The 27,817-nt window shown below is 50.6% G+C and overlaps 7 protein-coding genes across 7 annotated transcripts; 2 read left to right on the plus strand and 5 right to left on the minus strand.

Annotated features, from left to right (window-relative positions):
* Positions 1–2,949: 2,949 nt before the first annotated feature.
* EJ05DRAFT_503767 (uncharacterized protein) lies at positions 2,950–4,498 on the minus strand (the record flags this gene model as incomplete). The annotated part of the gene is made up of 5 exons (XM_033747472.1): positions 2,950–3,110; positions 3,169–3,255; positions 3,337–3,790; positions 3,849–4,101; positions 4,146–4,498. 5 exons carry the CDS (start codon positions 4,496–4,498, stop codon positions 2,950–2,952), a joined length of 1,308 nt encoding a protein of 435 aa, XP_033597274.1.
* A 419-nt stretch (positions 4,499–4,917) lies between these two features.
* Positions 4,918–6,415, plus strand: EJ05DRAFT_479240 (peptidase C15, pyroglutamyl peptidase I-like protein). The gene is made up of 3 exons (XM_033744630.1): positions 4,918–5,287; positions 5,334–5,795; positions 5,858–6,415. Exons 1-3 carry the CDS (start codon positions 5,210–5,212, stop codon positions 6,092–6,094), a joined length of 777 nt encoding a protein of 258 aa, XP_033597275.1. The 5' UTR covers positions 4,918–5,209; the 3' UTR covers positions 6,095–6,415.
* Positions 6,416–9,062: 2,647 nt separating this feature from the next.
* EJ05DRAFT_520203 (globin-like protein) lies at positions 9,063–10,997 on the minus strand. The gene has a single exon (XM_033748736.1). It carries the CDS (start codon positions 10,754–10,756, stop codon positions 9,485–9,487), a length of 1,272 nt encoding a protein of 423 aa, XP_033597276.1. The 5' UTR covers positions 10,757–10,997; the 3' UTR covers positions 9,063–9,484.
* Positions 10,998–12,034: 1,037 nt separating this feature from the next.
* On the minus strand, positions 12,035–14,455 carry EJ05DRAFT_503770 (polyadenylate binding protein; the record flags this gene model as incomplete). Its single annotated transcript, XM_033747473.1, has 3 exons — positions 12,035–12,173; positions 12,230–12,972; positions 13,031–14,455. 3 exons carry the CDS (start codon positions 14,453–14,455, stop codon positions 12,035–12,037), a joined length of 2,307 nt encoding a protein of 768 aa, XP_033597277.1.
* A 698-nt stretch (positions 14,456–15,153) lies between these two features.
* On the minus strand, positions 15,154–19,786 carry EJ05DRAFT_540882 (uncharacterized protein). Its single transcript, XM_033749632.1, has 3 exons — positions 19,187–19,786; positions 18,726–19,128; positions 15,154–18,666 (listed from the first exon to the last, which is right to left on the minus strand). The coding sequence occupies exons 1-3, from the start codon at positions 19,638–19,640 to the stop codon at positions 15,378–15,380; spliced, it is 4,146 nt and encodes a 1,381-aa protein (XP_033597278.1). The 5' UTR covers positions 19,641–19,786; the 3' UTR covers positions 15,154–15,377.
* Positions 19,787–20,824: 1,038 nt separating this feature from the next.
* On the minus strand, positions 20,825–22,015 carry EJ05DRAFT_503772 (inositol phosphatase; the record flags this gene model as incomplete). Its single annotated transcript, XM_033747474.1, has 4 exons — positions 20,825–20,967; positions 21,017–21,722; positions 21,775–21,847; positions 21,900–22,015. 4 exons carry the CDS (start codon positions 22,013–22,015, stop codon positions 20,825–20,827), a joined length of 1,038 nt encoding a protein of 345 aa, XP_033597279.1.
* Positions 22,016–24,868: 2,853 nt separating this feature from the next.
* On the plus strand, positions 24,869–26,038 carry EJ05DRAFT_479250 (uncharacterized protein). The gene has a single exon (XM_033744631.1). The coding sequence runs from the start codon at positions 25,240–25,242 to the stop codon at positions 25,954–25,956; it is 717 nt and encodes a 238-aa protein (XP_033597280.1). The 5' UTR covers positions 24,869–25,239; the 3' UTR covers positions 25,957–26,038.
* Positions 26,039–27,817: the final 1,779 nt, after the last annotated feature.

Genomic DNA, 27,817 nt, shown 5'->3' on the forward strand with positions numbered 1-27,817 from the left:
TGTGTGTGTGTGTGTGTGTGTGTGTGTGTGTGTGTGTGTGTGTGTGTGTGTGTGTGTGTGTGTGTGTGTGTGTGTGTGTGTGTGTGTGTGTGTAGTTCCCGTAGATTTTTTTGTTGAAAGAGAGAGATAGATGGAGAGGTAGTAATTTACGTGTGTGGTTAACGTGTGTATTAGTGATAGATTAGTGCGCAGCAGAACGATACATACGTATGCATGAAAGGTTTGAATACGTGACGTCACGCGTGACTGGCCGGGCTCACGGCTTGCTCTACTCGTGTACACACGCGTGGGAAGAAAATACTTAGTCCACTCCTGATCAGGCTATATAAACATTACTCACGAGTCCTACGTCTTGCCCTAGAGTCTCAAAAACAGAGACATGTAAATACACTTTCCCTCCTAAGGCCTAATCATCTACCATCATCAGCATAAACACGAGGTGTGAAAGAAAACACTGCTGTCCATGTCACGCACTCCCTGCTTATCTTATCCTAGCTTACCTTCCCAGCCGAGATTTGCACGACATGCATACCCGTCATTCTATCTGCACATATATATATATAGCCATATCTACCCACCCCCTCTCCCTCCTTGCCCGTCCCACACTCCTCTCATCCATCAGCACATCACGAAGCGAGGGTCTCATCATGTGTGTGCGTCCGATACCCACGACATTGAATCGCACATCACTGCGTAGATATCGTATCACATGGATGTATCACCGCCATCTACCAAACATGTGGTGCTGGGCTGCAAGTGGTTCTGGATCGTAGTATGGCGGACAGAAAGATCAAGATATCCACCATGTGGTCGTGCTGGGGAGGAAATGGTGATGGGGATCGTCGGCGGAGCGTGGTGGTGGCGTAGGTATGTGTGATGGGGTTGATGGGGAATGGTGTTGTGGGATCATGGTGGAGGGTGACGGTGTAAATGATGATGGGTTATAGAGTGTTTGTGCTGCTGAGGGTTTGAGGAGTATTTAGGAAAGACATGGCTTACCCGGCATCTACGCTCATCGACTAGGTGTATATGTTCAACCGCACCTACCCATCTCCACATCTCCGTTCTCTTTTCTGTAACCTATAGACCATCATAGAAACACATCCACCACATTCCAAAAGACACCATGCGCTCTCACCACCGCTTCAGAATACAGCCGTATCCATGCCCTTATTGGAATATTGAGGTTGTAGGAGACTCACTTGTTGTATTAGAACCCCCTTTTGACTAGCTCACTAGAAACCGACAGTGGGAGTGACAAACTGTATATGCGCGAAGTGTCCACGAAGCAGCCACTCCGTCGATTCGTGCACAGAGTTCTGCTGCTCGGTGCTGAGATGTAGCTCTGGGTGTTCACGCGACCAGGTGCCCACAGCTGCGATACTTCTGACATTCGCCAAACTCTAGGACGCTTCACCCACGCAATCGCAGCATCTACGTTAATGAGCGACAAAGAGACCGGCCTTGATATATTATCGCTCAAAGATGACTACTGCATGACAATCTTGATCGAGCACGCCACAGCTAGAAAAGACCGGGCGGTGGAGATTTTACCGACTCCATTCATGCCCCAATTGATGAAGAGGGATTATTGTGAGAGGTTGGAGGGGAATTTTTATGAGTGGGTGGCTTGAGAGGGCGAGATTGGTTAGGGGGCCACTGGGACGAGCTGGATATGCAAAAGAGCTTAGGCGTAGTGAGACTGAGGTGGGCAGTGCACGTCGTGTATGTATGACTTGTGCCCGCATATAGCAATCCGATTCTTTTCGACAGGTGTGTTGTATCTGTGCCAATAGTATCAAGATCTGGTGGAAAATGGACAGGGCCTCTTGAAATCTTCGCTGGATCATCCTTTCCGCCCTTAATAAAACATCAGCAATGTTTGTATTTATCGACTAGATATCGTATGTCGGCCAAAGCCCTATCGAGGTCAGCGTGTCTTACTCGGAGAGACAGGAGGAGAAAAAAAGGAACGTACAGTTTCCTCGGACTAGGATTGTCCGGATAGTGAGCGGATGAGAGAAGATTGAACCGTCTGTAACAATCTTAGGGCGTTGAGGTCATCCTTGACTGGCTTTCAGACCAATCAGTGCTTTAGGGGCTCTCACATGGAGTACAAAATGTTCCTATCCTCGCAGTCCTCTTTAGGGTCTGATTTGGGGATCGATGTATGGTATTTCTCCATATAATCTGGTCCGATAGAGAATCTAGCGAGTCTCCACTTTGCTAGATCATCTATAATAACGTTAGTCCTCCCTCTTCTCCATCGAAACACTCCCTTGCGCCCAGAAAACGAATATATAGTGTAGGTTCTACTTTCATTCGTTGTGTCCCCAGAAAGATCCAGCACCAAACAGTATCAGCCTGTTCGTCTTTTTATCTATTCGCACATTGCGAATTTGTAAGTCCACAGGGACCAGCACTGGTCAAATCTTCTTTCCCGAGGCTTCCAGAGGCCGAAGGAGTCGTAGAAATACTACTCGGAGTAGCCTCACTGATAAGTCGTCCAGTTCTGAGGAGCGTCCTTGGGCAGCAGCTTCGTGATCGAGAATGTGCCGCATGCCTCTGGTGAAGAATATCTCCCAGGAGTCAGCCCAAGTTTTGTCTTGCGGGAAAGCGCCCATGTGTCGTCACATGAGAAATTCAAATTTTCCATGCGGATTCTGATGCATTGACTGTTTCTCGTATAGGTCAGCTGTCTACATATGCAATCGCGCCACCATAGAACAAAACGCTTCGACGTCAAGCTGCGCTTCAATGAGTTCGTGGAAGTCACTAATATAAGAAAAAGTGATCTTTCAAAGAAGAACAAAGCCCCCAAGCGAGTAATCTCACTATATATATACTCAAGCATTATAGCATATAGTAATGCCATCGATTCGTACTCGCCACGAAGCATACTCGTGCCAAGCTCACCTTGAGCAATCTGTCAAGACATAATACTCATGATTAGAATCCAGAAAGAAAGCGGTGCAGGGGGAGAGGGGGGTGGGGCGCTCGTTTTGGCAAAGAAGTCTTCAGCTTCTGGGTGTCGTCCGGTGACCGATAAGTGAATTGGGCACGACCAGCCGCATTCTCCCAATTGTAGAGAAGTGACTCGTTCGTCTGAACTGCATACGTCTGCTGAGATTGTTAGCAATTGGAGACTATGGTAACCCTGCAGCGTACGGGACATAATCGCCTCATCGACGGAGATGTTGTTTGAAAGATCACGAGGCAGGTCAGGCTTTGTTGACCACAGCTTGGGTTTACAGCCTAACAATTTTCATTCATCAGTGCTACCATTATTTAGTAAATGCTGTAGTGCAGGCGCTTTGTACTATGAATTGGACTTACTTGCCTCCCTGGCGATCCGCTGTAGGTCAGATAGAAAGACCCATCGCCCGGAGGACTTCCATCCTTGCTCTTTCCAGCTATCTGCAGTCTCTGGATAGTAGCTTAGCGTGCCGTGGATCGACACGTCGTGCGCAAAAATCACCATAACCCTGTCGTCAGCATCGAAAGCTTCAATGCTCTTTATTGTTCTCTCCGCATCCTCGAGATGTTCTGGGAAACAGGGGTCTAGGCCTAGATATGGCAGTATTTTCGAGTTGCGAGGGTGGAATTTGACGAGTTCCTCAGCGGGACAAGGGGAGGGGTTCAGACCAGGGGCATCGACGAAGTTCGGTAGAGGGAGAGCTTCGGACGGACGAAATTCGCCTCCCAAATGAACACTGTCTGCAGCCATGAGGATGAAAGTTGGTGGGTTGGCTGAGGTTCTTGCGAGCGCATTCAAATGCCCAAGAGCGTGCTGAACATTTTTGTAAGCATAATCTCCCACATACCAGCTGGAGAGCGCGACATCTTACCCCAGGTGCATCAAGAAGATAGAAACTGCCGTCTCCGAAATAGTCATGCGCCCTCAATCCACCAATGTCGATCTTGAAGCTATCTGCCTCGATACCCGTGATTTTTCGACCCGCAACGTCAGTCTCCCGGAAGTGTGCGTCCGGTACCTTGGGCCACCCAGGCATAAAACGGTCTTTGATGCCAGGGCCAACCACGAGATCGGTGTTTGGCGGAAAGCTTGCAAGATTCCCGGTATGGTCCCAATGAATGTGACTAATGAGACCACATCAGCAACAGCAAGATTGATCCCAAATAACAAAGCTTGCCTCCAGATCGCAGCGTCCAATTTGCCCAGATCAAGTCCGCCATCGCTTAATATGTCCACGAGCTCTTTCTCCACCTGGATAATCGTCCCTGATTCCTTGAGTCGAGCTACAGTTGAAGGTATAAGCTCTTCCCAGTTTTTTTTTATCCCAAGATCGAACAAGACATGGCGATCAGTATGCGTGATGAGGAACGCGTAAGAGCATAGGTCAAAAGTGTTGAGTCCAGGAAACTTCGGACGGAATAGATCGGCACAGTCGACCTTGTAAGCCCATGATGTAGTGTCAACAATTGACACAGAGACAGTCGATTCTGAAAAGGGGATCGTAATCTCGCGTGGTGCCATTCTTCCTGAACTAGGGTACCGTCGAAAATGATGGTAGGTATATACCCTTTCAAGAGGGCTTCGCTGTTTCCGAGTTCTATTGAATACAAGATGACGTGATAACAGCCTCAAGGAGTTCGCCTTTTCATGTAGGCTCATGCTTTGCCTAGGACGTGATGTGGTGGATGCACAGGTACCAGCGCTATGTGAAAGAGGATTGACTAGATGTTTCGTACCCGTGCCACGCACGACATGGTTGAAACCATTTCAACCATGTATTAGTGCGTGGCACGAGTAATACTCCAAACTTCTTAGTTAGTGGACGGAAGCTATTCCAGTTTCGACATAACGAAATCTTGCCCCGCTCGGGAGCGGGGGAACGGGTGTTTCGTCCGGTGCCATATAAATTGAGCTAGGTAACCTCCCGTCCTGAAATCGTAGACAAGGTGCTCGCGAGTCAGCGCCACCAGCCAGCTGTGATGCAACCGGTAAGTGTGCAGTCATGCAACGACCCTGGAAACTCTCGTCTACACTGATCAGTCCACGGGTTGATGATTTGGCAATGATCGACTTCTCCAAACCGTCTAATGATAAGCCATAAGCTGCCATCAGTTCATAGCGCTCCACGGCCTTTTGACTTGGAGCTGGAAAGCGTACAAGAATTCTTACCCGCACGTAAGGCTTCCGCAACCTTCAGCGAACATCGCTCAATTTGAGAGTTCTCCGGCCACGATGCAGACCCCTAGATCTACCGTTGGTCGTGTCGACAAGGCGCCCAAGGAAGTTAATGTGATTGTAAGCGGTGGTGGGGTAAGTGGTCTGTTACGTTGAAGCAAAACACTCTGAAGCAACACAGCCCTGGGGCCCCGGCACTCCATGGCCTCCAATACCCATCAATTCGTCCTGGCTCATAGCTGATGCCCTGCCTCGAGTCATCTTTCGCAACGGCGAACGACCCAATATACGGATAGTTCTATATCCAGAGCCTGTCCCGTCTTCTTGGCACGCTATTCGTCAGGCGCTACCTCAGTTCTGGAGCGGCGACAAGCACTTCTTCCACCTGCACCACGATCCCGACACACCTTCGCATTTCCCTGTGACAGCTGTTTTGCATATGGGCATGCTTGATAAGCCCAATGAGGCTTTCCGGCTTGAACAGAATGCGTTCAAGCTGGGCTATGAACTTCCAGACGTAGATGGCAAGCGTCCTGATGAAGACGACTTGACCGGTGGCGGCACTTGGACTGACATACCAGATCAGCTGTCTACAGAGCTAGACATAGGCTCCATCATCACAAAAGTGAAGTCAACATATAAAGTACATCGGCTCCCCCTTGTCCTGCATGTGCTGTCTTGCTTATACATGTATCTCCTGAATAGGACGCCGCCATTCGCATCTCCTACGATCCTGCTCGTTTTCTTTGCGCATATGAGTACTACACTTCGCTCGCAGCGGTATACAAGCGCAGCGAGAAGCGAAGAGTACTTTTCATGCACACTCCGATAGAGCATGAGAGCGAAAACATTCAGTACGGCGTTCAGATTGTTACGAAAGTCATTGAATCCATGGTGGAGGAATTGGAAAGCTCAGAGACAGCATCAGAACATCAAGCCTAGGTGTCTAGAATGCAAGTCCTTTTCAACTAATCCGGTCATTCGGTGCTACCTATCCGTGTAGAACCATTTCCTCGTCGCATATACCAGCTTAAGTCCGCACGCTTAAGAAGTGAAAGTGAAAGCAGACCCTTAGTTCATGCATACCCATCGACCAACGAAGATGATGAGGTTCGTGGGGATAGCTGCAACCGGCGTGAATGACGATCGATGAGTTGTTGAGTGTTTGTGCTACTGAGGGTTCCAGGAGTGTTGGTATATGGTTTTGGGAAGGTATGGCTTACCCTGCATCTACACTTATCGATTTATATCTATATATCCAACCGCGCCTCCTCCTCTCCTTCCCTCCTCCGCAAACCATCACAAAAGCACACCTAGCATATTCCAAAAGAGCCATGCGCTGTCACCACCGCTTCCATATGCATCCGTACCCATGCCATGTCCCGTTCGTCGTGTGTGATATTCCCGGTACTGGGCATCGCGTCATGTGTGCCCACCAAGTGCATCATGGGCTTGGCGATGTTGTATATCAGTAGTATTGCGCGCTGATGGCGATCATCATCGCGATTGTCATGGTACGTAGTATGTGCATTGTGTCTGGCTTAGGCTCCATCGCATACAGGATCTGGCATGGAACTTCCGGCCAATTCCTTGCCGTGTGTGCCTGATCGTTTTGCGCTCCCGGGGCTTGGTGTTGAGAAAACCGATGTGCACAGTTCTGTAGGTTGTTGGATGATGAGGTGTGGTGGGCTTTATATATGTTGGATGAGATCCATTCTTAGTATTAATCGTATTACCCGGCATCCCATTCACAACACCCACTTACCCGCACCATTTCCCTTCACACAGTGCCAACCCGGCAGAAAGAATCCGCCAAGCAGATGCTGCGCAGTTTGGTATATAACCTGAGCCTCTCGTCTGCCATTGCGGTTTCAAATCAGAAAACTTTCTCCGCGACAATTTAGTATAGAGAGACTCCCGAAGATATCTACACCGAATTAACAGAGACGACTTGGTTCGTCCATGCTTCCGGTGCATTCGTCTTAGGGTTGTCATGTTGTTGGGGTGTGCCGAGTGTTAGCTGTTGGTGATGCTCTTTGTTATCGGTTCATGAGGATGATGATGATGATGATGATGATGATGATGATGATTAGGCGTGTTAAAATTCGCGCGCGTTGCGTCTGGAATGGTGACAAGTAAGGGTTAGATACGAGGAGACAGGTACGGGACGACATGGCACGGTGTTAGGATATTTGCAGAGCGGCACCCGACGGCAACATCTGCAGACTAGTACATTGTTTTTTTGCGTTTAGTTGCGAAATTCGTATCTGCTATGGATTGTATCAAGCTTTTCTTCGCACGAATGAGAACTTACTTTATGCGTTCTGCGTTCAGGGGGTTGTGAATGTGTTTCGGGGGTATGTAGGACCCGACTTATGTTGAATAGCGTTAGTGAGAGGCGAGCATCATTCACATTCATACATGATAGTAAACAAACCACTGAACAGCCACACATCTCCACCCAACTTCATACTATGTATCGCTTCCACGACCATCCCAACAACCCTCCACCCGATCCTAGCACTGTGAAAGAAACACCCTACCCGGCACATACATCCACAACAGGAATAGCTATATAAGCACAGCTGCTCCCCAGCGTCTCCATCCCCCTGCACACTTTCTGACATTGAAATCGTATTGCATGAAAGAATCATGGTACTCATCTCTCTCTGACGCTATATAATGCCACCTTCTATGGCTGCTCACTCTTGGACTCCAATGCTGGATAGATATGAAGACGATGATGATGATCGTTGTGAGGTGACCTTGGTGAAGAAAATCGCTGTTGTGTACTGACGATGCTGATCTGTGTGCTGGACAGATTGTCCGCGACGGCATGTGTCCGCGGCATCATTCATTTGTGTTTTGGTAAGTGTGGCGGCGTGACATACCCTGTATGCTATTGTAGGGAATATAATAGCAGGTCACAAGGAATATACAAGGAGAGAAGGAGTGATTAGTAATGTAGGAATGATGTGAAAGCAGTTAAAAAGATAGATATGCATTGTGGACAGTCTCAATACACGTACAGGACAGTCCCAAAAGTTGTAAGGAGAGCGCTAGGGTATGATATATAAGAGGTAAATTCTATAAGAATAAACTTCTTCTATCCCTCTGCTCCCTTCCGACTACACAATTCTACCATATCTTCGTGTAGAGTATAGACTTACCGAGGAGAGGGAATGTATCATGCTCTCTTCACCCTACTCGAATATTCGATGATGCCTCGTTGTTTGCCTCTGTAATAGTATGACTGCTCAGCATCGTGGAACGGTGACGCTCATCACCAAATTTAACCAGAAATAAGGACCATTGCTGACCAGATACGAGACAGGTACTCACGCACTGCCCTAATCTGAAGCTGTTTTCAGGATAAGCTACTACAGCAAGAGTGTGTCTCTCAACCTTTTCGTCAGGCTAATAACCCATTAGCAAGTCCTTCACGCAAGACCGAGGTAGAGGTGCTAAAGCATCCGGGACTTCAACAACGTAGCTGTGATATGGGGTCCTTTGAGCCGTATCCAGGCTGCCGGGTACGCCGAAATGGCGAGTTTGACTCGAGACACATTACGAAGCAGAAGACCAACGTACCCGACAAACCTACAGCCTCAGCTATTAGACACTCCAGTACTTATACAATGCCCCGTGACTCTAAATTTCTTCTTAGAGTCTACAAGGAAAGTAGAATCTATCTGCCGAGGGTCACTGCTCGTAGTATAACAACTCCAAGTACATGTTGTCGCTCCTGCTGGATAGATGTAATCAAATGATCCCGAGGAACAATGTTGGCACTATCCGCCTAAGCATTGTTCTTCATCTACGTGGGACGTTGATGATAATCGTCGCCAGGGAGTGGAGATTACGCTTAGTAGCGTCTATACAGAGGAACATCATTAAGGATGTTACAGACGACACATTGGTTGTGGCAGAAGTAGGAGTATAAGTTCCATTTCGTGAGATGGACGGCAGGTACCCACGAGGCAGTACAAAGCTCTGAAAGAAGGGTTAAGCTGATCGTATATACACAAAGGAGTGCCGGGTAGTCTGCCTGCAGTCTAAATACTACAGCACCGGGCAAGCTGGCTCTATGAAAGAGATGTCTGTTTTTACCTCTTCGAACATGACTTACCAGAGAATCATGTAGGTAAGCAAAGCCTATATATCGAAACTTTCCTAGGGAAAGACCGCGAACAAAATACTATGGCTATGTCTGCCATACTAGAACTAAATCTATGACAACATAGCTCTAGGCTCTGGACATGTTGCTGCAAGTGCTGTTGCTTATTAGCTAAAAAAGTATCGCGAGCATAGACTGACATGACACCACCATTCTCACTGGCCTCCTCCAACTCCGAACATCTCCGTTCTCACTCTTTCACTGTCAACTCCATACTCCTTCAACTTCGCCTCTGCAGCACACATGAACTCCGTCGGTCCACAGACAAAGTACCGCGTTCTCTCATCCCCTAAATGCAACAGCTCCCGCTCTCTCAAAATATCCATGTCCATCCTTCCCTGACAGTCATACTCCTCCCCCTGAGTCTCCCCCTCATCCGGACAAGTCGTAAAAAATACAACCCTCAAGCCCACATACTCCCTTTCTACATCCCTCAACCGCACACGAAACACCCTATCCACGTCCCTCCTCGCCGTATGCACCAGCGTAATCCTCCTCTTTCCCTTCTCCGCCTCCAGCATCGCCATCAACGGCGTAATACCCACCCCAGCACCCAGCAACACCAACGGCACATTCCCATCCCCATCCCCATCCACACTCCCCTCCTTTGCCGCATCAAACCCAAAATCCCCACCCGGGCAAGAAACCTCAACCTCCCCCCCAACCCCCATCCCATGCAAAACCCCACTCACGTACCCGCCCCTAAACCCACCCCTCCCATCCTCCCTCTTCACACTAACCCTCAAATACCCCCTTCCAGGCCCATCACTCAAACTATACTGCCGCGCCTGCAACATACCCTCATCCCCACTCCCAGTAGCGCCCGGCACACGCACCCGCAAACTAACATACATCCCCGGCACAAACCCCGGCACGTCCGCCCCATCCCCACGCACAAGATAAAACGACGTCACACACTCCGTCTCCATCTCCTTTCGCACAATCCGACACGTCTGCCAGCCTACCCAATTGCTGTGCTCCACACGCGCGTAGCCAGCGCGCTCAAGCGCAATCATACTGTTCGCAAGCTCCCAATACGCAGCCGTCCACGCAGCACGTACTTCGGCACTCCACACACCCCCGGGCAGATCGCCGAGCACGCGCTGCATCGCGGCGATCAAGCCCTCGCCGACAAGCGTGTACATGGGCGGCGTGATGCCGAGGCTAACGTGCTTCGCGCATACCAGCTCTAGCATCTTCTTCAAACTGGCCTGGTCGTCGATATGCGTTGCGTATGCATGCAGAGCGGAGGCGAGGGCGCGGGCTTGGTGGGATGTGGACTGGTGGGTTGCGTTGAAGATGTTTGAGAGGTCTGGGTGGGCGGATAGGAGTGATTCGTAGAAGGAGGAGGTGATTGCTGTGCCGTGGAGGGCGAGGGCGGGGATTGTGGCTTTGATGATTGCGCGCTGGGGGGTTGTGAGGGACATTTTCTTGTGTGCGTGCGTGCGTGCGTGCGTGCGTGCGTGCGTGCGAGCGAGGGAAGGGGTCTTTGGGTTAGAGGGCTGGAAGGATGTAAGAGTGCTGCTGTATGTAGTGCGAGATATATCGGATGTAGATTTGAAAGATATCGTAGTGGTTTTGAGGAAAGAAACATGTCCTTTATGCTCTGCCTATCCTCGTCCCTCGAGACACGGGACCCCCTGAGCCGTCTCTCGAAAGGGCTGACAGACTTTTTCTTTTATTATTTTCTTCAAGGACTGGCTGGTGTTGTGTTCGTACTGCTGGCTCCACTGCCAGACCCTGAGTTGCATCAACCCTGGTCCCGACGCATCGTCCTGCTCAGGCTTCTCCGGGGAGAAAAGGATCCGAGAAATGATTAATTATGCATGTGAGAGCCAAAGTTAGACTGGGCAGGTGAGATTCGATGAGTAAGAAGATCTCGCCAGGGACATGGTGTCACAAGAACTATCATGCTGACTGATGTGGTACATCCAACTTGGGCCGTTTGCCCATGCGACGCAAGCATTCTCTGTCAGACCCAGGGACGTGAGCGCACATGCTCTACGTTCGACACAGCATCTCCGTGGCACGTAGATATACATGGTAGGACAAACATACACCTTCGGCACAGAAGAAACAGCTCAGCATATAGATCGTCTCTGTTTGACTCTACTATTATGCTCATTACTCTTAGCTTCAATCTCCCAACAACAACATACCAGCGCAAAGCCAAAGTATGTCCCGCCATGATGCTAGTTATCTGCTATATGCAAATAATGCCCCTTTCACTTGATTGCTTTTCCTTCTAAAAGCCACCATATGAGTAAAGTATACCCATATATCATACTCTGAACTAATGCTCTGATAGGCTTTTCTTGCCTCTTAGCACTCCTGCTTGGTATCATCAAACTAATACTGTCCTGTCACACAGGGAACAAAGGAAAACTTGGGCAAATGGGAAAATGTGGATACGGGGGCGGCGTGGAATGGGTGGGGTAAGTCTATGTTACATACGACAAGTCGTAGGTAGTGAAGAAAGGAAAGTGTGAGTATATGACCTCGTAGCCATGTTGATTGAGAAGATGCCTTCGAGTCGGCCGTTCAGTGACGGAGGATCCGACGGCTAGGTGTCAAAGAAGAGCTTTTTCCACGATGAACTTTTATGGTCCCACAATGCGCCTTCCAGAGCCGAGCGCCGATTCGCCAGAAAGTAACACGACAACGTCCACCGATGGAGAGGTGAGGAATGCTGGTGGACAAGACAATCAAGCCTTCTCCTCACCCTCTTTTTTGCCAGCGTCATTGGGGGCCTCACCCTCGCCTTCGCCTTTAGACTTGACATATTCGTCATACACGTTCATAGCTTCATCAACCTTGGCACGAAGAGCGACCTCGTCGTTAATCCTGCACAGTGTTAGTGAAATTGTCCAAGTGTTTAGGTAGATATGGACTTGACTTACAGGTTGATGAGCTCGGTATTGTCCATCTCCAACAACATACCAGTGATCTTACCAGCCAACTCGGGCTGCTGAGTGTGGATCTTGGGGTACAGAGCCTCACCGAGCATCTGTTTCTGAGTCTGTGGTGGAGCAGCGTTCAGAGCGTTGACGTCAACACCATCAACAGGGGGCAATGGTCCGGACTGGCCAGTCTGACCAGGGGCAGGACGACCTTGGGGAAATCCAAGACCACCTTGGCCTGAGCGTCCATTTTGCTGGAAACCACCACGGCCGCCTTGACCGGCTTGCTGACCACCACGCATGCCTGGAACCATCGGAGGCATCTGAGGCATGCCAGGAGCACCACCCATTGGACCACCACGACCACCAGAACCACGACCGCCCATAGCAGCGGCTTGTACTTGAGCGACCTGCTGCAGGTACTGAGGGTTCATGTACGGAGGGAAGGCGCCAGGAGGCATGTTTGGTGGCATACCATACATTGGTGGCATTTGCTGGCCGTTGGGGCCGCCACGTCCACCTTGTTGAGGACCACCAGGGAAGCCAGCTCCGCGTCCTCCTTGTCCTCCGCTCGGCATTACGGGGAATGGCATCTGACCACGAGCATTCGGAGGCATGAAGCCCTGCTGACCAGGAGGGAAGAACATCTGGGGTTGAATGAATCCCTGGGTGGGCATGCCACCGGCGACAGCAGCCTGCTGTTGGAGACGAATTTGATTACGAGCTTGGATGGTGGCCTCGAGCTATGGCATCATGGTTAGCAACAGAGACTAAAGTGCGCTTTCAGAGTTTGCAACGTACCTGACTCTTGCGCACATCCTTACGCTGAGCGAGAGCAACGTATAGAGGCTTGCTCTCAAACATCTTTTGATTCATCTCGGTAACAGCCTTGGTAGCCTCATCAGGATTGCTGAAGCACACGAAGCCGAAACCTTTGCTCTTGCCAAGAATCTTCTTCTCGCCCTTGATGGTGACCTTGTCCTTCTCCTTGGTGTCCTTTGACTCGTCGCCTGAGCCTTCCTTCTTGTCTTCGCTCTCTTCGTCTTTCTTTGCCTCATCCTTCTCAGTCTTTGCCTCGTCCTCATCCTTGTTTTCCTCAGCCTCAGCACCATCAGCGGGGAGAGTGTCACGCATGACCTTGGCGGAGGTAATGTTGCCGTATGGCGCAAACATATCGCGTAGCTTATCATCATCCACATCGTCATTGAGGTTTTTGACGTACAGATTAACGCCCTGGTACTTCGACTGCTTCTCAATACGGGCAGCCTCATATTGCTTACGGAGCTCCTCCTCACGTTCGTGCTTCTTCTGCGCACGGCCCACGTACAGCTTCTGACCCTTAAAGTCAGAATCGTTCAGTGTGTCCACTGCGACAGAAGCATCCTCGTGCTTGATGAAGTTGACGAAACCAAAGCCACGGCTCTTACCAGCATCATCAACAGCCAAAGAGGCGGAGGTGATAGGACCGTGCTTCTCGAAAAGAGCGCGGAACTCTTCCTCAGTAGCCTCTAGATCAATGTTCTTGACGTAGATGTTGGTGAAATTGGCCTTCATCTCCTCAAACTTGCTCATGCGATCCTTCTTAGGAATATGGTGACCAACGAAAACCTTCTTCTCGTTCAACAACATACCGTTGACATGCTTGATGGCATTGGTGGCTGCCTCGGCAGTCTCGTAGTGAACGAATCCGTAACCCTTGGAGTTGCCTTGCTCATCCTGAGCGACCTTGCAACTGAGGATGTTGCCAAACGCGGCAAATGTATCGTGGAGAGCCTTGTTGTCGATAGCAACATCCAGGTTTTTGATGAAGACATTTCCTTGACCAGTCTTGCGCAGAGCTGGGTCACGCTGGGACCACATGATGCGGCAGGGCTTTCCTTTGATGACAGTGTAGTTGAGCTCCTCCAAAGCCTTCTCTCCGTCCTCGGAAGAGTTGTAGTTGACATAAGCGTATCCGAGAGAGCGACGAGTAACGGCGTCACGGCAGACACGAATCGAAGCTACCTGGCCGATGGAGGAGAAGAGCTCGAACAACATGGCTTCGGTGACAGAAGGATCGAGCTCGCCCACGTAGAGGGAAGCAGAGTTGTGATGGGCAGAGGAAGGTGCTGCAGAGGTGGGAGTTGGCACCTCAGAGCCGGAAGGCGCACCGACATTGGTGTTGATGCTGGCACCGTTGGGACCGGCCTCAGCGGGCGCCGGTGAAGTAGAAGCTTCAGCAGACATGTTTCTTTTCTTTGTGTTGACGTCGTTAAAGACTGAGTGGGCGATAAGATCCTGCGGAGGGAGGATATTGTCAAGAACAGAGAGCGTGCGAAGGTGAAGACCGAGTGCTCGCGTTGGCGAAGACGGCGGTCAGAATCTCAACGTGAGGGATTTGGCTTTTCTGTTCTTTACGGGGGGTTTTTTTTTTGCAAGGACGGGTTTTCGACGGTTTTCTGGAGGGGATGGGGCAAAGAGAGACTTCGCAGACTCTCCGGAGGATAGGCTTGACAAAGCTTGAAGATGTGGTTTTTTTTATGATTTTGGGGGTGGAGAAAAAGTATCAGGCGGTCGCGAAGTGCGTCTTGTAAGAATTCGGGTAGTCACGGGACCTGGCGGGAATTCGCGCTAGCCGCGAAAATTCAGTGAGGGAGCCCCCGGCCGCTAGCAGAGAGGGGGTGGGGGTGCATTTAAGCGAGCGAAAACAACATCACCGTCGTCATCATCGTCAGCATTCACTTGTGTAAGGGGTGTTGAACAACAGAGTTCATTCTCTTATGATATCCACGTCTGAAAGGACCAGGCTCAAACGAAAGAAATCAGTTTAAAGGCCCTTGTCACTGTACACTGGGATTGGCTCACGCCGCCACATGCAAACAGCTGCTCAGGGGTTTATTCACATGCACACTGGGTAAGAGCTGGTCAGTGTGACAAGTTGTTACGTGGCATCATTATGACCCATGTCTCAATGTTGATAGCTTAGAGTATCTATCATACAAGTGCCATCATGCTATCAAAGACACTATTCCGCATCTTTAAACAGTAACGCCGCGCTCGTTAACATAACGTGATACCTTATGTTCCCATATGTAAAGTATGTACCACAATGGATCTCCAAATATACAATGAGCCGGATGTGGGTATCGTGCAATCGTCTTCTTTGCCTCTACTCCTGGAGGCTCTCATCCCATCCACCGCGCTCCATCAGGAAGCCTTCTACACGCTCTCGACACTCCTCCAAGCCCGTCCCTAGCGCATCTCGCCACTGTCCCTCTACCACCTCAACCTTCTCCTTCAAATCCAGTGTCAGTCTCGCCTCTTCATCTTGCCTAATGGCTTGCATCTCGGCTTCCACCGTCGCATGATCTTCCCCGGCCATATGTCTTTGCATCTCTAGCAGACGTGTACTGGCAGCCATCACGCCATTCTTGACCTCATGAAGGAGGCAGAATAGATTTGTCTGCGATTCGATGAATTGATACGCAGACTTCCTTGCATGATCGAGCAGCGAGTACAAATACTGCATAGGAAAGTCGTAGTAGGACGGATTTTCGCTGTACTCCTGAAGTGGGATCAAGATCTGAAAATCCTCAAGATCCTGCGGTACCTTTTGGACCACGGTAAGAAGTCCCGGAGCTATGTCCCAGAAGGCAGATAGCTGATCCTCCACACCGCGAGATACGTTCGCCTCTACGATCCTGAGGAATTCTTCAAAGCGTCTGAGGGTGTCTTTCTCGAATCCGACCTTGCGCTCTTGTGCATCTTTGGTAAAGAAGGCATCGACCTCTTTGGCCTTATCTTGATTGCCTCCCATATCGTATGGGATCAGTACGTACTTCTTGTAGTATTCGTCTCGCTCTCGCTCAACTTCAAACAGATCCCGATGAAGTTGCTCGCGCACCTCGAAAAGCCACTTTAGAAGAGTCAATTTCTCGAGTAGCTCTGGTTGCTCATCTCCTTCTTCCTGCGTTTGATTGGGATTTGACTCATGCGCTAGATCCTTCCTCAGATGATCAATTGAGGCTGTAGCCTTGGTGACTCTCTCTGAAAGCAACGCATTCAATGGGCCGTATACTTCTTTTTTATAGCCGTCGAATTCTGCCTTTGCGCATTGCTGGCTACGCTGCACTTCTTGACTGTCGAAATTGGCTTCTGCTTTGGCTGCATCGGCAAAGCTCATATGTCCCGAACGTATTTGGTCCTGTATATCGAAACGGAGATGGTTCCGTCGTTCTGCTGCTGCTGTGCGCTCTTGCTCTCGAGCTGACGCTACCCGGGATTTGAACTCATCTTTAATTGGGTTCACACTATCGAAATCGCTCAAGCTGCGTAGAACAGCACGAATAGAGGCTAAATCAGGATGGTTATTGTTGACTGCGGGGTGGTGACGAGGGTATGGCGGTGGAAGGGTGACTAGCCGAGAAACGTCAAGTTTATATGGGTCTGGAGTCGCTGGTGCAGAGTGGGTGAAGAACTGGTATGAGTGCGCAGATTGCGGGAGCTGTTGTTCGTGTAGGCCGAACTTCTCTGGCGGATACTCATTCGGACCAAGACCTGCATAGTCAATGCTAGGCCCTGGAGTACCACTATACGGTGGTGTGCTCTCTCCATCCCACTGGAGATGTTCGCGAACTTCCTTGGGAAGACCCATATACTTTGACTCACGCTTCGATCGTTCTAGCTTCTTACCGCCTCTGCCTACTGATCCATTGGCGCTTTCTTCCCACCATCGACTGGCGGACCGTCCTCGAGAATCTTGCTCGTCTGGTACAGTGCTCACTGCCATACTTGGTATGGGTGATAGGCATGGTTGGAACCCTGTGTGATGCGGGTTCTCCCCACGGCTCTGTTGACTCGAAACACTCGCTGGTGAGTCTGGCTCACCGCGGGCAAACGTTGTCTTCGTAACTGCTGGGCTAGGGGTTGGGAAAGGAGAGGAAGGTGTCGCAGACCGCCAATGAGATGCTGATAGAGGTGCCGTCTGGCTAGGGGTAGCGGATCGCCGTCCTGTGCCATTATATGAACGCCACATGTCCCGTGTAAGGTCGAAAATTTCGCTAGCCATGCTATCAAATGCCGCTGAATATTGATCACGCCGTAATCGAGATTCTGCAACAATAAATTCGGCAAACATTTCAAGACGCTCTTGGTCGGTTTGAGCATTCCTTTCCCTGTCAACAAAAATCCGATGCCTCTCGATAGCAGCTTCGGCGAAGAGGGCACCTTCTGAAGACTTAGGTCGGTTTATGGCACCAGCAATGGCCGTAGGTGTTTTCGTCATACCAGCAGAAGGTGGACGAAATGGCGAGAGTGGAGCCTGCATCGAAATATCCTCATTGGGAACATGGAGAATGTGCGATATAGGTCGATCCAAGGCATGTAGCCTCGGTACCCCAAGTCCGGATGCGGAAGGCTCCATATGTTGCGATATGGGTGGTGTAGGAAGCGCTTTTGGAGGCACTGCCGGATTTACGGATCTTCCCTGTACCGCTTTCCCGGAGGCCTTGTCTACAGTTGGGGAGAATGGAGGAGTCGGCGCAAAAGACTCTGGCGACATCACTCTGGCCGATGGGTCTGCAGTCCGGGGCGTGGAATGAGACGATGACGGTTCGGCTTCAAGAGAGCTCTTCTTCGTCAGAAACCCTGGTGATGGCATCCCTCTGCTGCCTGCGCTCCTCGGTGTACCCTTTGTGATGGTACGTCTCCGGCTAAGAGCGCTACCTATCGAGTCTAAAACTAAATCTGCAGGTTTGGCAGATGTGGATGGGCTGGCAGCTTGTTGCATGTCACGAGCCCAGGGATTATTGTTTTGCTCAACGGCCGTCGGAGGCTCCCCAATGCGCTCTCTCGCAGCTCGGCTTTCATTCCTGCGTTCTCTAATTCCTCTGGCGCTTGGATCACGTTTGGCTGTATTACGGTCCAGCACACTAGGGAACACGTGTGCGGTGTGAGGCTCAGAAATTCGGCTCCCTGAAGCTGTACTTCCTTCGCCATTAGTATTGGAGTTCCAGTCCGAGCCTGTAACGGAAGTTCCAGTCTCAAGACGAAGGCCTCTTGCAGCGGGTGACTTTGAACGCCTTCGAGCGTCTTCCTCAACCCAATCCGCGGGCGTTGGCGGTACAGGTCCAAGCATTGTGCCTGTTTGAGGTGGTCTTCTAGTAGGGGGCCCAGGAAGAGGGATTGTGCCTCCAGCGGCGGATGAGGAGGAAGGAAAGTGATCTGGTGTCCTACTCATACTCTGTGACCGCGAATTGGTCGGTGGTGGTGGACCTGGAGGTGGTGGAGGCAGAGCCGCCCCAGGAGCTGAAGCCTGCACGGGAGACTCCGTACTACCACTTCTCCTAGACGGCCCGGCGATGCCAATTGCACCAGTGGATGCAGCCCTCCTCGCTGCAGGTGCTCGAACGTCCATGTTATAGAATTCACGCTCGTTGATGATGTGCTGGGTGCCTCGACTGGGTCCTCAATTAGTCGTCATACCTATCAAAGAATCCAACTTCACAACGGCACTTACTGCTGCAAGTCTGGCGTCCGCATTAGGGCATCTGTAGTACCTTGCCGGAGTGATTCCATGTTGCTCGGCCCTGCTATTATCTCTGGTGCCTTATCTTTATGCCTGGACATCAGACTGAAGAAGCCTCGGTCGCCTTTGGGGCGTGACGAAGACCTATCTCGCCCGGGCGGCGGAGGGAAAGATGCACCAGCCAGTTGTGGGGTTGTATGTGCCGATATAGTTCTGTTTTGCTCCGGCGTCCTCGAACTGGATGCAACCGCTGGGCTATATTCAGCGTGCTGCGATCCCCCAGGCGACATAATGTTCTGTACAGATGCAAAGACATTGTTCGCGTTGTGGTGGGTCGGGCTGGCAGCATGGGCCATATTGGGAGAATATGGAGGAGGAGGAGAGGGCATTGAAGCTATATTATTCACAATCAGCATTTTCCCAGCGTCTACGCATGAGGATCGGCGACATACCCTCCATTCCTGTCAGACCATCCGACCTCACAGTAGATTGAGGACTTGACCGTGGCATGAAAGTTCCACTGGTAGGGCCATGCCTCCCCCATTCTTGTGGATTGTACGACGACACCATGGCTGTCGCGCTCCGGCAGCTCATAGGCGACTGGGAGCCTCTCGAGGAAGACGACGGCAGCGTGGTAGCAGAGGCTGGCGAGAAGACTGACGGGGTATATGGGGAAAGCGGAGTGTTTATGGAGACGGCCGAGGCGGGTGTAGGAGGTTGTAAGAAAGTCCCGTGCTGCGCGCCTATTGTGGTAGTTATGGAAGGCGGCTGTTGTACAGCTATGCGCCGTAATGGAGACGGCTGTGCGGTACGATACAACGGCGATGAAGATATGGCAGGAGAGGTAGGATTAGGCGGGGGACCTGGAGGAGGAGGATAGACATTCCTTTGACTAGCGCCGTGCATCTGGAGAAGCCTCGAGTGGCTGTCGCGAATGCGCGAATCCGAATTCACGGTTATACTGTGCTGTGGGAGGGTCTGCTTGAAGGAACAATTGTGGGCGTTGAGTCGTCTGTGGGTACGGGGTTTCTGTGATGGGGGCCATCTGATGGGGCGTCTGCTTAAGCCCTCAAGGATTGTCAAACGGAGATGCTACACAGATGGTATAAGCAGGACAAGCTTCTGCCTTGTAAGCCTATACACCACACCACACTGATGGGCCGATGAGTGATAGTGACTGCAGCAGTAGAATGCAGCGATTGGATGGACAGCCTCAAGCTTCTCCTCAACCTCTGTAGTCAGTGGAAAGGCTTCAAGCCCGTTTCTATTTTGGAGGTCTACTCCATGCACTAGCATGCTCATGGCTGGGGCACGCGAATACAGTGGCTTCATTGAGCGAATCAAAATGCTTGGGCGTGCGTTCGGCATTGGCAGGGGTGCAGGGCACCATGCATATCTCCAGCGCCGGCGCTTAGCTTCTTGGTCCTCTGTCACTTTGTGCTTGAGGTGCTGATGCTGGTGCCGATATTACGGCGGCCGTTGTGTTCAACGAAGATATGCTGTGTAGCAAGATAAACGGCACACGCGTATATACGGGTCCAATGTAAGAACGTTCTGTAGTGACGCCGCATGAGGGAAAATAGGAGGGCGGACCTGAAAGACAGGTTGGGATATCGATAGTAATCAGATCCTCGGCCAGACTAGACCCGTTGGAGTCAATTTCTGGCGGGGTGACACACGGATGCTACACGTTGATTGGTGTGTTGGGTCAGCCGTCTATATATAGATCTTCCCGCAGCTCACGTGGATGTATCCTTCAGATCCGTAAATATACGGTCAAAGAATTAAGAGTCTACTGCGAAGTAACCATCATCACTGTCACCAAATACACAGCTTATAGCCTTCTAGACCTGCAGTTCACACAACGTGCTAGAATCCTGCGCATGAGTGATTTCGAGAACTCAAAAGCCATTAGGTTGTATCTAAGTGTAGATTGTAGGTAGCTCTGCACGTTGATCAGGTTGTAATGATGTTGATTTAGGCTATGCTATTATGAGTGTGTATGTCGCAATGCAATCATCATGTCAACCCTCTGCAGTGTGTACCAACCACCCGTCTTACCAGAATGCCCCACACACTTGTCCGGATTCTTATTTCTGGTACTTGTTGTAGGTGTCAATCACCTTTTGCACTTCGTCATAACTGCCCAGGAAGATGCCGGACCGATCGTGAATATGCTCGGGCGGAACCTCAAGCATGCGCTGCATCTTACTATTGACAGCCTGACCACCAGCTATACATTCGTTAGCAAGCGGCATCCTATAAGCCGAGACGGAACTCACCATTTTCAAAAACCATAGCCATAGGAGCGCATTCGTACAGAATACGAAGCTTTCCCTTGGGGCTCTTCTTGTCTGCTGGGTACGCAAAGATACCTCCGTACAATAGAGTACGGTAAGCATCTGCCACCATGGAACCGATGTATCTCGCGCTATATGGCTTGCTCGATTCAGATCCCTTGAGGCTGTTGACCCACTCCTTGATCGGCTCTTCCCAGTAAAGACTGTTACCCTCATTCACCGAATAGATCGCGCGCTGCTTCGGAACCTTCATGTCGGGATGGGTCATGATGAACTCGCCCAGCGCATTGTCCATGGTGAAGCCAGTGACAGGACCGTCCTTTGTGGTAATGACTAATTGCGTCGAGGCTCCATACATGGTAAATCCACTAGCCACCAGCTCCGTTCCAGGTTTCAGGATCTCTTCTTTTGTCCCCTGCGCCCCTGGCTCGAGTCTATAGATGCCGAAGATTGTACCGACCGATACACCTGCGTCTAGATTGGACGAACCGTCGATAGGATCGCAAACGACAGCATATCTGGCATCTGGAAATTCATCAAACTTGATGACCTCCTCCTCCTCCTCCGAGACCAACATGCGTACTCTTGCACAGCTGCGCATCGCGCTGATGAACAGATCATTTCCAATCACATCAAGCTTCTTCTGATCGTCGCCCGTGGTATTTGATGAGCCCGCAAGACCAGTGAGCTACAGGCACTGTTAGCATCATGTCCGCACAGCTGCAGACTGTACGACGTACGTTGATGAGGGTAGCACGTCGAATGTAATATGCTATGCTTTTGAATGCAAATTGTAGGGCGTGGCAGAGTAACCTGAGCTCAGTGGTCAGTCTGTAGAACTGACTCAAGATGAGCGTCAACATACGTGAAGTCTCCAGTGGCTTCTTTGTGTTTGGTTTGCTCCTCGGTCAGGAAGCGCGTGAGAGTGACAATGTCGGTGTTGACCTTTTCCGTCGGAGCTCCATTTCCGTTCGTTGCCATGATTGCGAGTTTAATGGTCGTTGGGGTCTTTCAGGGAAAAGAGAGAGAGGAGAAAGCGATGATATTAAGATTTAGTACAGATGTCAAAGTGAAGCTTCAGATGATTCAGAAGAGCCTCGGGTGTGCGGATTAATCTGCTACGGCCTTGGAGTTTCTGCAATTACTTCAAGTATGTGCGAGGTGAGTTATGGAGGTTGGTATGGACCCGATCGTGGTGTAATGAAGAAGCAGCGAGCCGATTGTCTCATGATTAAGTATCCCGAGGTCAAACTTGTACCAGGCCGTGATTTGCCGTTCTCGTGAGAGCGGAGTGTACTGCTACAGAGTGCCAGATGACGACGATAGGTGGAGCGTTCTGATTGCGGGGCAGATTAGCTCCTTGAGGTCTCTGCAGTGCTTTCTCCCGACATCTCCCGCTATTCGGCCGGCTTCATAGCGATAAATGGCGCATCGTCTTGAGACAGCGACGGTCATGTATCAATATCATAGATGAGAAGACATTGGAGTGAAAGGAGTCCGCCATTGCTACCCTAGCACCACTCAAGTTTAATCACAGACATCGGGATCAAGTGCTCGCGTGTTCATGACCTCCAGAAGCGGTAAGGTCTGATCGACTCGGCACAGCACCGTCCTGCTGGGAAAAAGACTACATGAGCGTGCCAACCATTAGCATATTCTGTGTCAGCAGGCTCATCGATTCGTGGAATGAGGTTGGCATAACGATTATTGCTGAGAAGTCATTGGGATTCAGGCTACAACAAAGCCAACGTGGGTGTTGGATCATTTCAGGGAGAGCCCTGGCAGGGAGAAGTGTGTAAGCTAGGCTCGAAAGAGCAAGGGAGCTATGGCCCAGCTAGCCTGCGCCGGGGAACAGCCGTAGTTCAACCGTAGTAGCGAAACTTTTTCTCGGTTACCAATTCGTCTACAAAGCTCTTCTTCACCAGCCCATCTTCAATACACATCTCGCCATGCAACTATGTAAGTACAGCTACTTCTCGTCTTTCCTTTCTGATGATTTGTACAACCGCAAACTAGAGTCTTTGACCTCCAAAGAGGAATGAAACTCATCGCACACGTCAGTCTGACTACTGTCGCTTCACGAAAACATTTTTTCTATTACTGCAAAGTCGTCAACTGACAATTTCTCTAGTTCGCATCCGTGACGCGTCGACTTCCTCGCGCTGATGTGATCTGACAGATCTCTTCGCATCTATTAGGTGCGAAGAGTATGAGCTTTGTAAATGTAAGTCTCTGATACCCTGCCATGATAATATTTACCCTCGCGATGATGACGTGTGAGCATTGCTCGCTGGAAATTACCGACCGAGTAGACTTCGGTCTCTCTGAGGCACAACAAAGGCTGTATCTGAGCTTCAACTATGTCACCTACTGTTCTGCATAATTGGTTGACGGTGTACTGACAAGATGAATTAGGTCGCAACAAGGCTCGCTCTTATACGGTATGGCCATCTTCTGCTCCTCGAATACTACGTGATGAATGGCACTGGGCTCCGAACTCTAGAATGAAAAGGATATGCCATACTGCGACAGGCCTAGAAAACCTCGTCCACTGATATCTGCCTTGTGTCTGCGACATGTCGACGGTGTTTATTATTCATGGAACTGACGTCGCGTCAGGCATCGCGTTGAACACACCGCGCATGAAACCTCTTTACAGTGTAAGTCATGTGCACCACCTCCACTCCTCCTCTACGTGATGAACATCTAGATGACGAGTCTTATCTGGATTTTCCAATGCAGACACCACTTTTTTAATAACCATTCATGCCAACTGAAATGAAACTGTTCTCCTCGGCCTTTATCGCTCTTCAAGCACTGACGCTGACATGTCGAAAGAAGTCTAGACCATTGGTGTAAAGTATCTCTCCTTCCGATTGCGCGCCTTCGATGATGATTCGACTTAAAAATGACAAGCATATGTCCAAGCCACCTCGGTGGTGTTGACGAGACTGTCTCATCTGACTGTCGTGCGGCATGATCGGCGAGCTTGCCAGCAGGTCTGAACCTCTGACTGACTGCGCATCAGATTTGTGGTTGAACATTACGAGCTGGATGTATTCTACCAAGGTAAGCCATCTCCGCATGACGTCCCCTTGTTCAACTTTTACACCTTCCCAATGATGATTTACTCTATCTCACGACGGTCAACTGAGCTACAAGTTAGCTTTGACGAAAGTGCCTGTGACAGGGCTTTGATCTGATCTTGACGCGCTTAGTCATGACTTTCATGCACTTGCTGCGATGGACTGTGCTGACACTCTCGCTAGGTACGTACAGTGTGGCAGTGCATTGTGATGTTCCCTCCCTCGTCCCCGTCCTTGTCCTCGTCTTCGCCTCGTAGAGCACATGGTGCCATGACTGGGCCGAAGTGGAAACGAGCTGTGACTGTTCTGATGAGCGAGTATTCGTATTAGTCTTAAGTTTTTAATCTAAATGTAATCTTGTTATTGCGAACCCAGCAGTGTTCAAGGTGCTTTCTCGTCAGTGGCATCGTGCAGTGAATGTGGTTGATCCTATGGCTTGTGGTGACATACCTGATACGCAGGACAGCTGGTTTAGATTTCGGAAAGGCCCGCTTATACCCAGTTTTCCAACCATACTTCCATCGTTACCTTCGAAAACCCAGCTTGCCACAGTAATGTTTCAAGCAACACGACCAGTGGTGTCAGTGGGTGTATATCTTGCTATGAGCTTTGTCTCCTACATCAGCTGAAGGTTGACTCCGCCACTTGAGGGCCGACATTGTATAGCCAGCGTAGACATTACTTCATGCGAGGAATGACGCAGTGGAGGCCCATAAGTATGCAGCGCCACAGAGCTTGATTCCTGGACCCTGACTCGATTGATCCAACGGCGGATACGCGGATAGAAATCGAACGAGTTCCAGGCAGCTAGAGGCTCGTTGTGGACCCACAAGGCACATCAATGAACACGATCTAAAGCGTTCAGAAGGCAAGCCCGAGCGATGTTGCGCCGCGCGAGCGAGGAGAGAGCGCATAGATAAACGAAGGGTTTATCCAAAGCGGCAGTGCAATCAGGGCAGGACAGCTGAGCAAAGAAGCGAGCAAAAGAGCGCGTGCCTACCTGTGTTTCCCTCTGATATCTATATCCTATATTTTCTCGACCCTTGTTTCTGTCTACTCGTCCAGAATATCTGTCTATTCGAATTATACCCACCGTACCGCATCTGACTAAGAGCAAACATGCCCTTCTTCAAGCAAGTGACTGCAGGACTGAAAGACCTCAAGGCCTCCTACGATCGCAAGAACGCGAATAAAGAAGGGAAGAAGCCTGACTATGGGACTGGCAGTGACCCTCAAGCGATAGCCCAGCAACCGTTCGGCCACGGGCAGGCCTACGGCCAGCCATTCGGAAACCCTCCACAGCAGAACGGCGGTGACTATGCTCCACAGCCATCACAAGGACCACAACCTCAGGCCCAGGGACCGCCAGGCCAGAGCGTGCTTCCCGTAGGCTGGATCACGCAGTTCGACCAGAGCAGCCAGCGGTGGTACTTTGTCGAGCAAGCGACTGGCCGCACGCAATGGGAGGCACCGGCTTCTTCTGCGCCTTTTCCTCATCTTCAACAAGAACAACAACGACAACAACAGCAACAATTCATACCGCAACCCGCTGGTGCACATGACATTCCGCCTCCTCCTCCGGGACCAGCAGCAGCCGAACGCGGACAAGGCGGGAAGAAATACGTCAAGCAGGCCGCGCACCTGATCGTCGGCGCGCACAAGAAGAAGAAGGAGAAGAAGAAGCAGAAGAAACAGGCGCAGCAGCACGGCGGTGGTGCTGCGCATGAGCATGGTGGCCAGGAGGAAGAATACGAGGAAGGGGAGGAGTATGAGGAAGGGGAGGAGGGGGAAGAATATGAGGAAGAGGAGGCGTATGAGTATGAAGATTATGAGTAGGATGATAATGTGGCGGTGTGTGAGGCGGAGAATGTGTTTTGTTGTAGATATAGATATAGATATAGATATACCATTGTAAGAGTATTTAATTTTAGAATCATATGTGCTTGCCATGGATCTCTCAGAAGATTATACAGATGAAATCTACCACCCAGGCCAAACGCCAAGTCGGCGATGACGAGCGGAAGAGATTTGAGACTTTCAAGTTGTAAATACATACCCGTAATACGAAGGGACTCCGATAGCAGGAGAGCACGGAGCCAAACACCAAGACGACTCCCTCCTCATCCTTGATAAAATGTCTCAGTGCTGTACATTATACGTGCCGTTGCCGTGCGGTGCCGTGCCGTGTTATACTATGCTGTATGGCCAAAGTACCAAAGCCCCGCGCCCCCAGACACGCAAACAATAAACGTGCAGATCAGGGCGCGCCCGGAGTCCGCGAGTGCATGAGCGGATGGATGGATGGATGGATTGAAGGTGGGGGCCAAGAACGAGGTACCCGGGCGGCACCACCACGACCACGCGGCAGCCACGGAGCGGCAGTGGGAGTACTGAAGTCTTGTATATGCGTATACTATACATAGAGTACACGAGATCCGGACGTGTCGATCATCTATGTAGATATAACTATAGATATATAGGGCGACTGACAAGACGTACTAGTACGTAGCCATGCAACAAGGTAGACCATCTGGTACTATTCCAGCCCATAGCAGGAGGAGGAGGAGCCTGTGGTGCCTCAGGTCGGATTCTGAATCGCAGAACAGGAGAGAGAGACAGCAGAGGATAGGATCCTCATGCACCCAAGACCGTGGTGCAGAGCCGAGAGTGATATGGCCTCTCGTAAACAACGCATCCAAGAACCGGGGGGGCTACGTAAGGCTGCATGGCCGGGAGCGAGTAGGGGTTGTATGGGGGTGGATGCGGTATGGTATGGAGACTGGGGGATAAAGGCCTCACTGCTGTGCGGGCCTGGGGGAAGGTCAGGGGTGCTTGGGCGGGGATGGAGTGCTGGGTCTGTAGTATGATGATATTCGGACTGTTGTCAAGCTGCGCCTAGGGGGTTAGGTTTTGTCATGAAGTAGCCTTCTCTTCAAGGACGACAAGGAGCAGAGAGATGTAGTAGTAGACATGAAGTCATGTAGCAGTTACGCGACAGCTTCATACATACATATATCCGAGCGCGTAATAGAAAACCCCCTAAAAACGAGGTACTCCTCGATCCATGTTAGAGCTGCCATAACAGACATAGTCCGCCGACGCACGGACCCGTGCCCAGATGTCCCGGCCAAGCACGCTTGAATACATCCGCAGACGGACAGATGCAGTGATCTCGTTCTTCTCTTTTCCCCCCCTCTCTCTCAATCTCTCTCTCATCGCTCTTCTTATATATCTTGTATCATCGCATAAGGAGAGATCCATCATCATCGTTATCATCGTCACAGAGCCGAAGATATCATTAGGAACGATATACTGACAAACATGGTTCGGACCAACCACGGGCCTCGCCCATACTGCTGCACGCCTCAGACCGGAACTAGTACGTATCCGAATCTCTACCATTACAATAATCACCAAACATAACCACACCAAACATAACTACACCAAACACTAAACAAACACAGATCCCCTCGCCCTAACCCGCACCACACCCAAACACGCAGACCACACCACCCGCCGCCCCTTCGAAATGAGCCACCACCTCCGCAAACTCCGCCTCCTCTACCTCGACGAAAAAATCGCCCAATCCGAATACACTTCCTCTTCGACAACCACAACCACCACCCTCGAACCCGACCTCGCCTCCTTCAACACCTACCCAAAAGACCTCATCCCCTCCCTCCGGCCCCGGCCCCTC

This window comes from Pseudovirgaria hyperparasitica (genome assembly GCF_010093815.1).
Source record: "Pseudovirgaria hyperparasitica strain CBS 121739 unplaced genomic scaffold EJ05scaffold_15, whole genome shotgun sequence".
Classification (NCBI taxonomy): Eukaryota; Fungi; Ascomycota; class Dothideomycetes; order Acrospermales; family Acrospermaceae; genus Pseudovirgaria; species Pseudovirgaria hyperparasitica.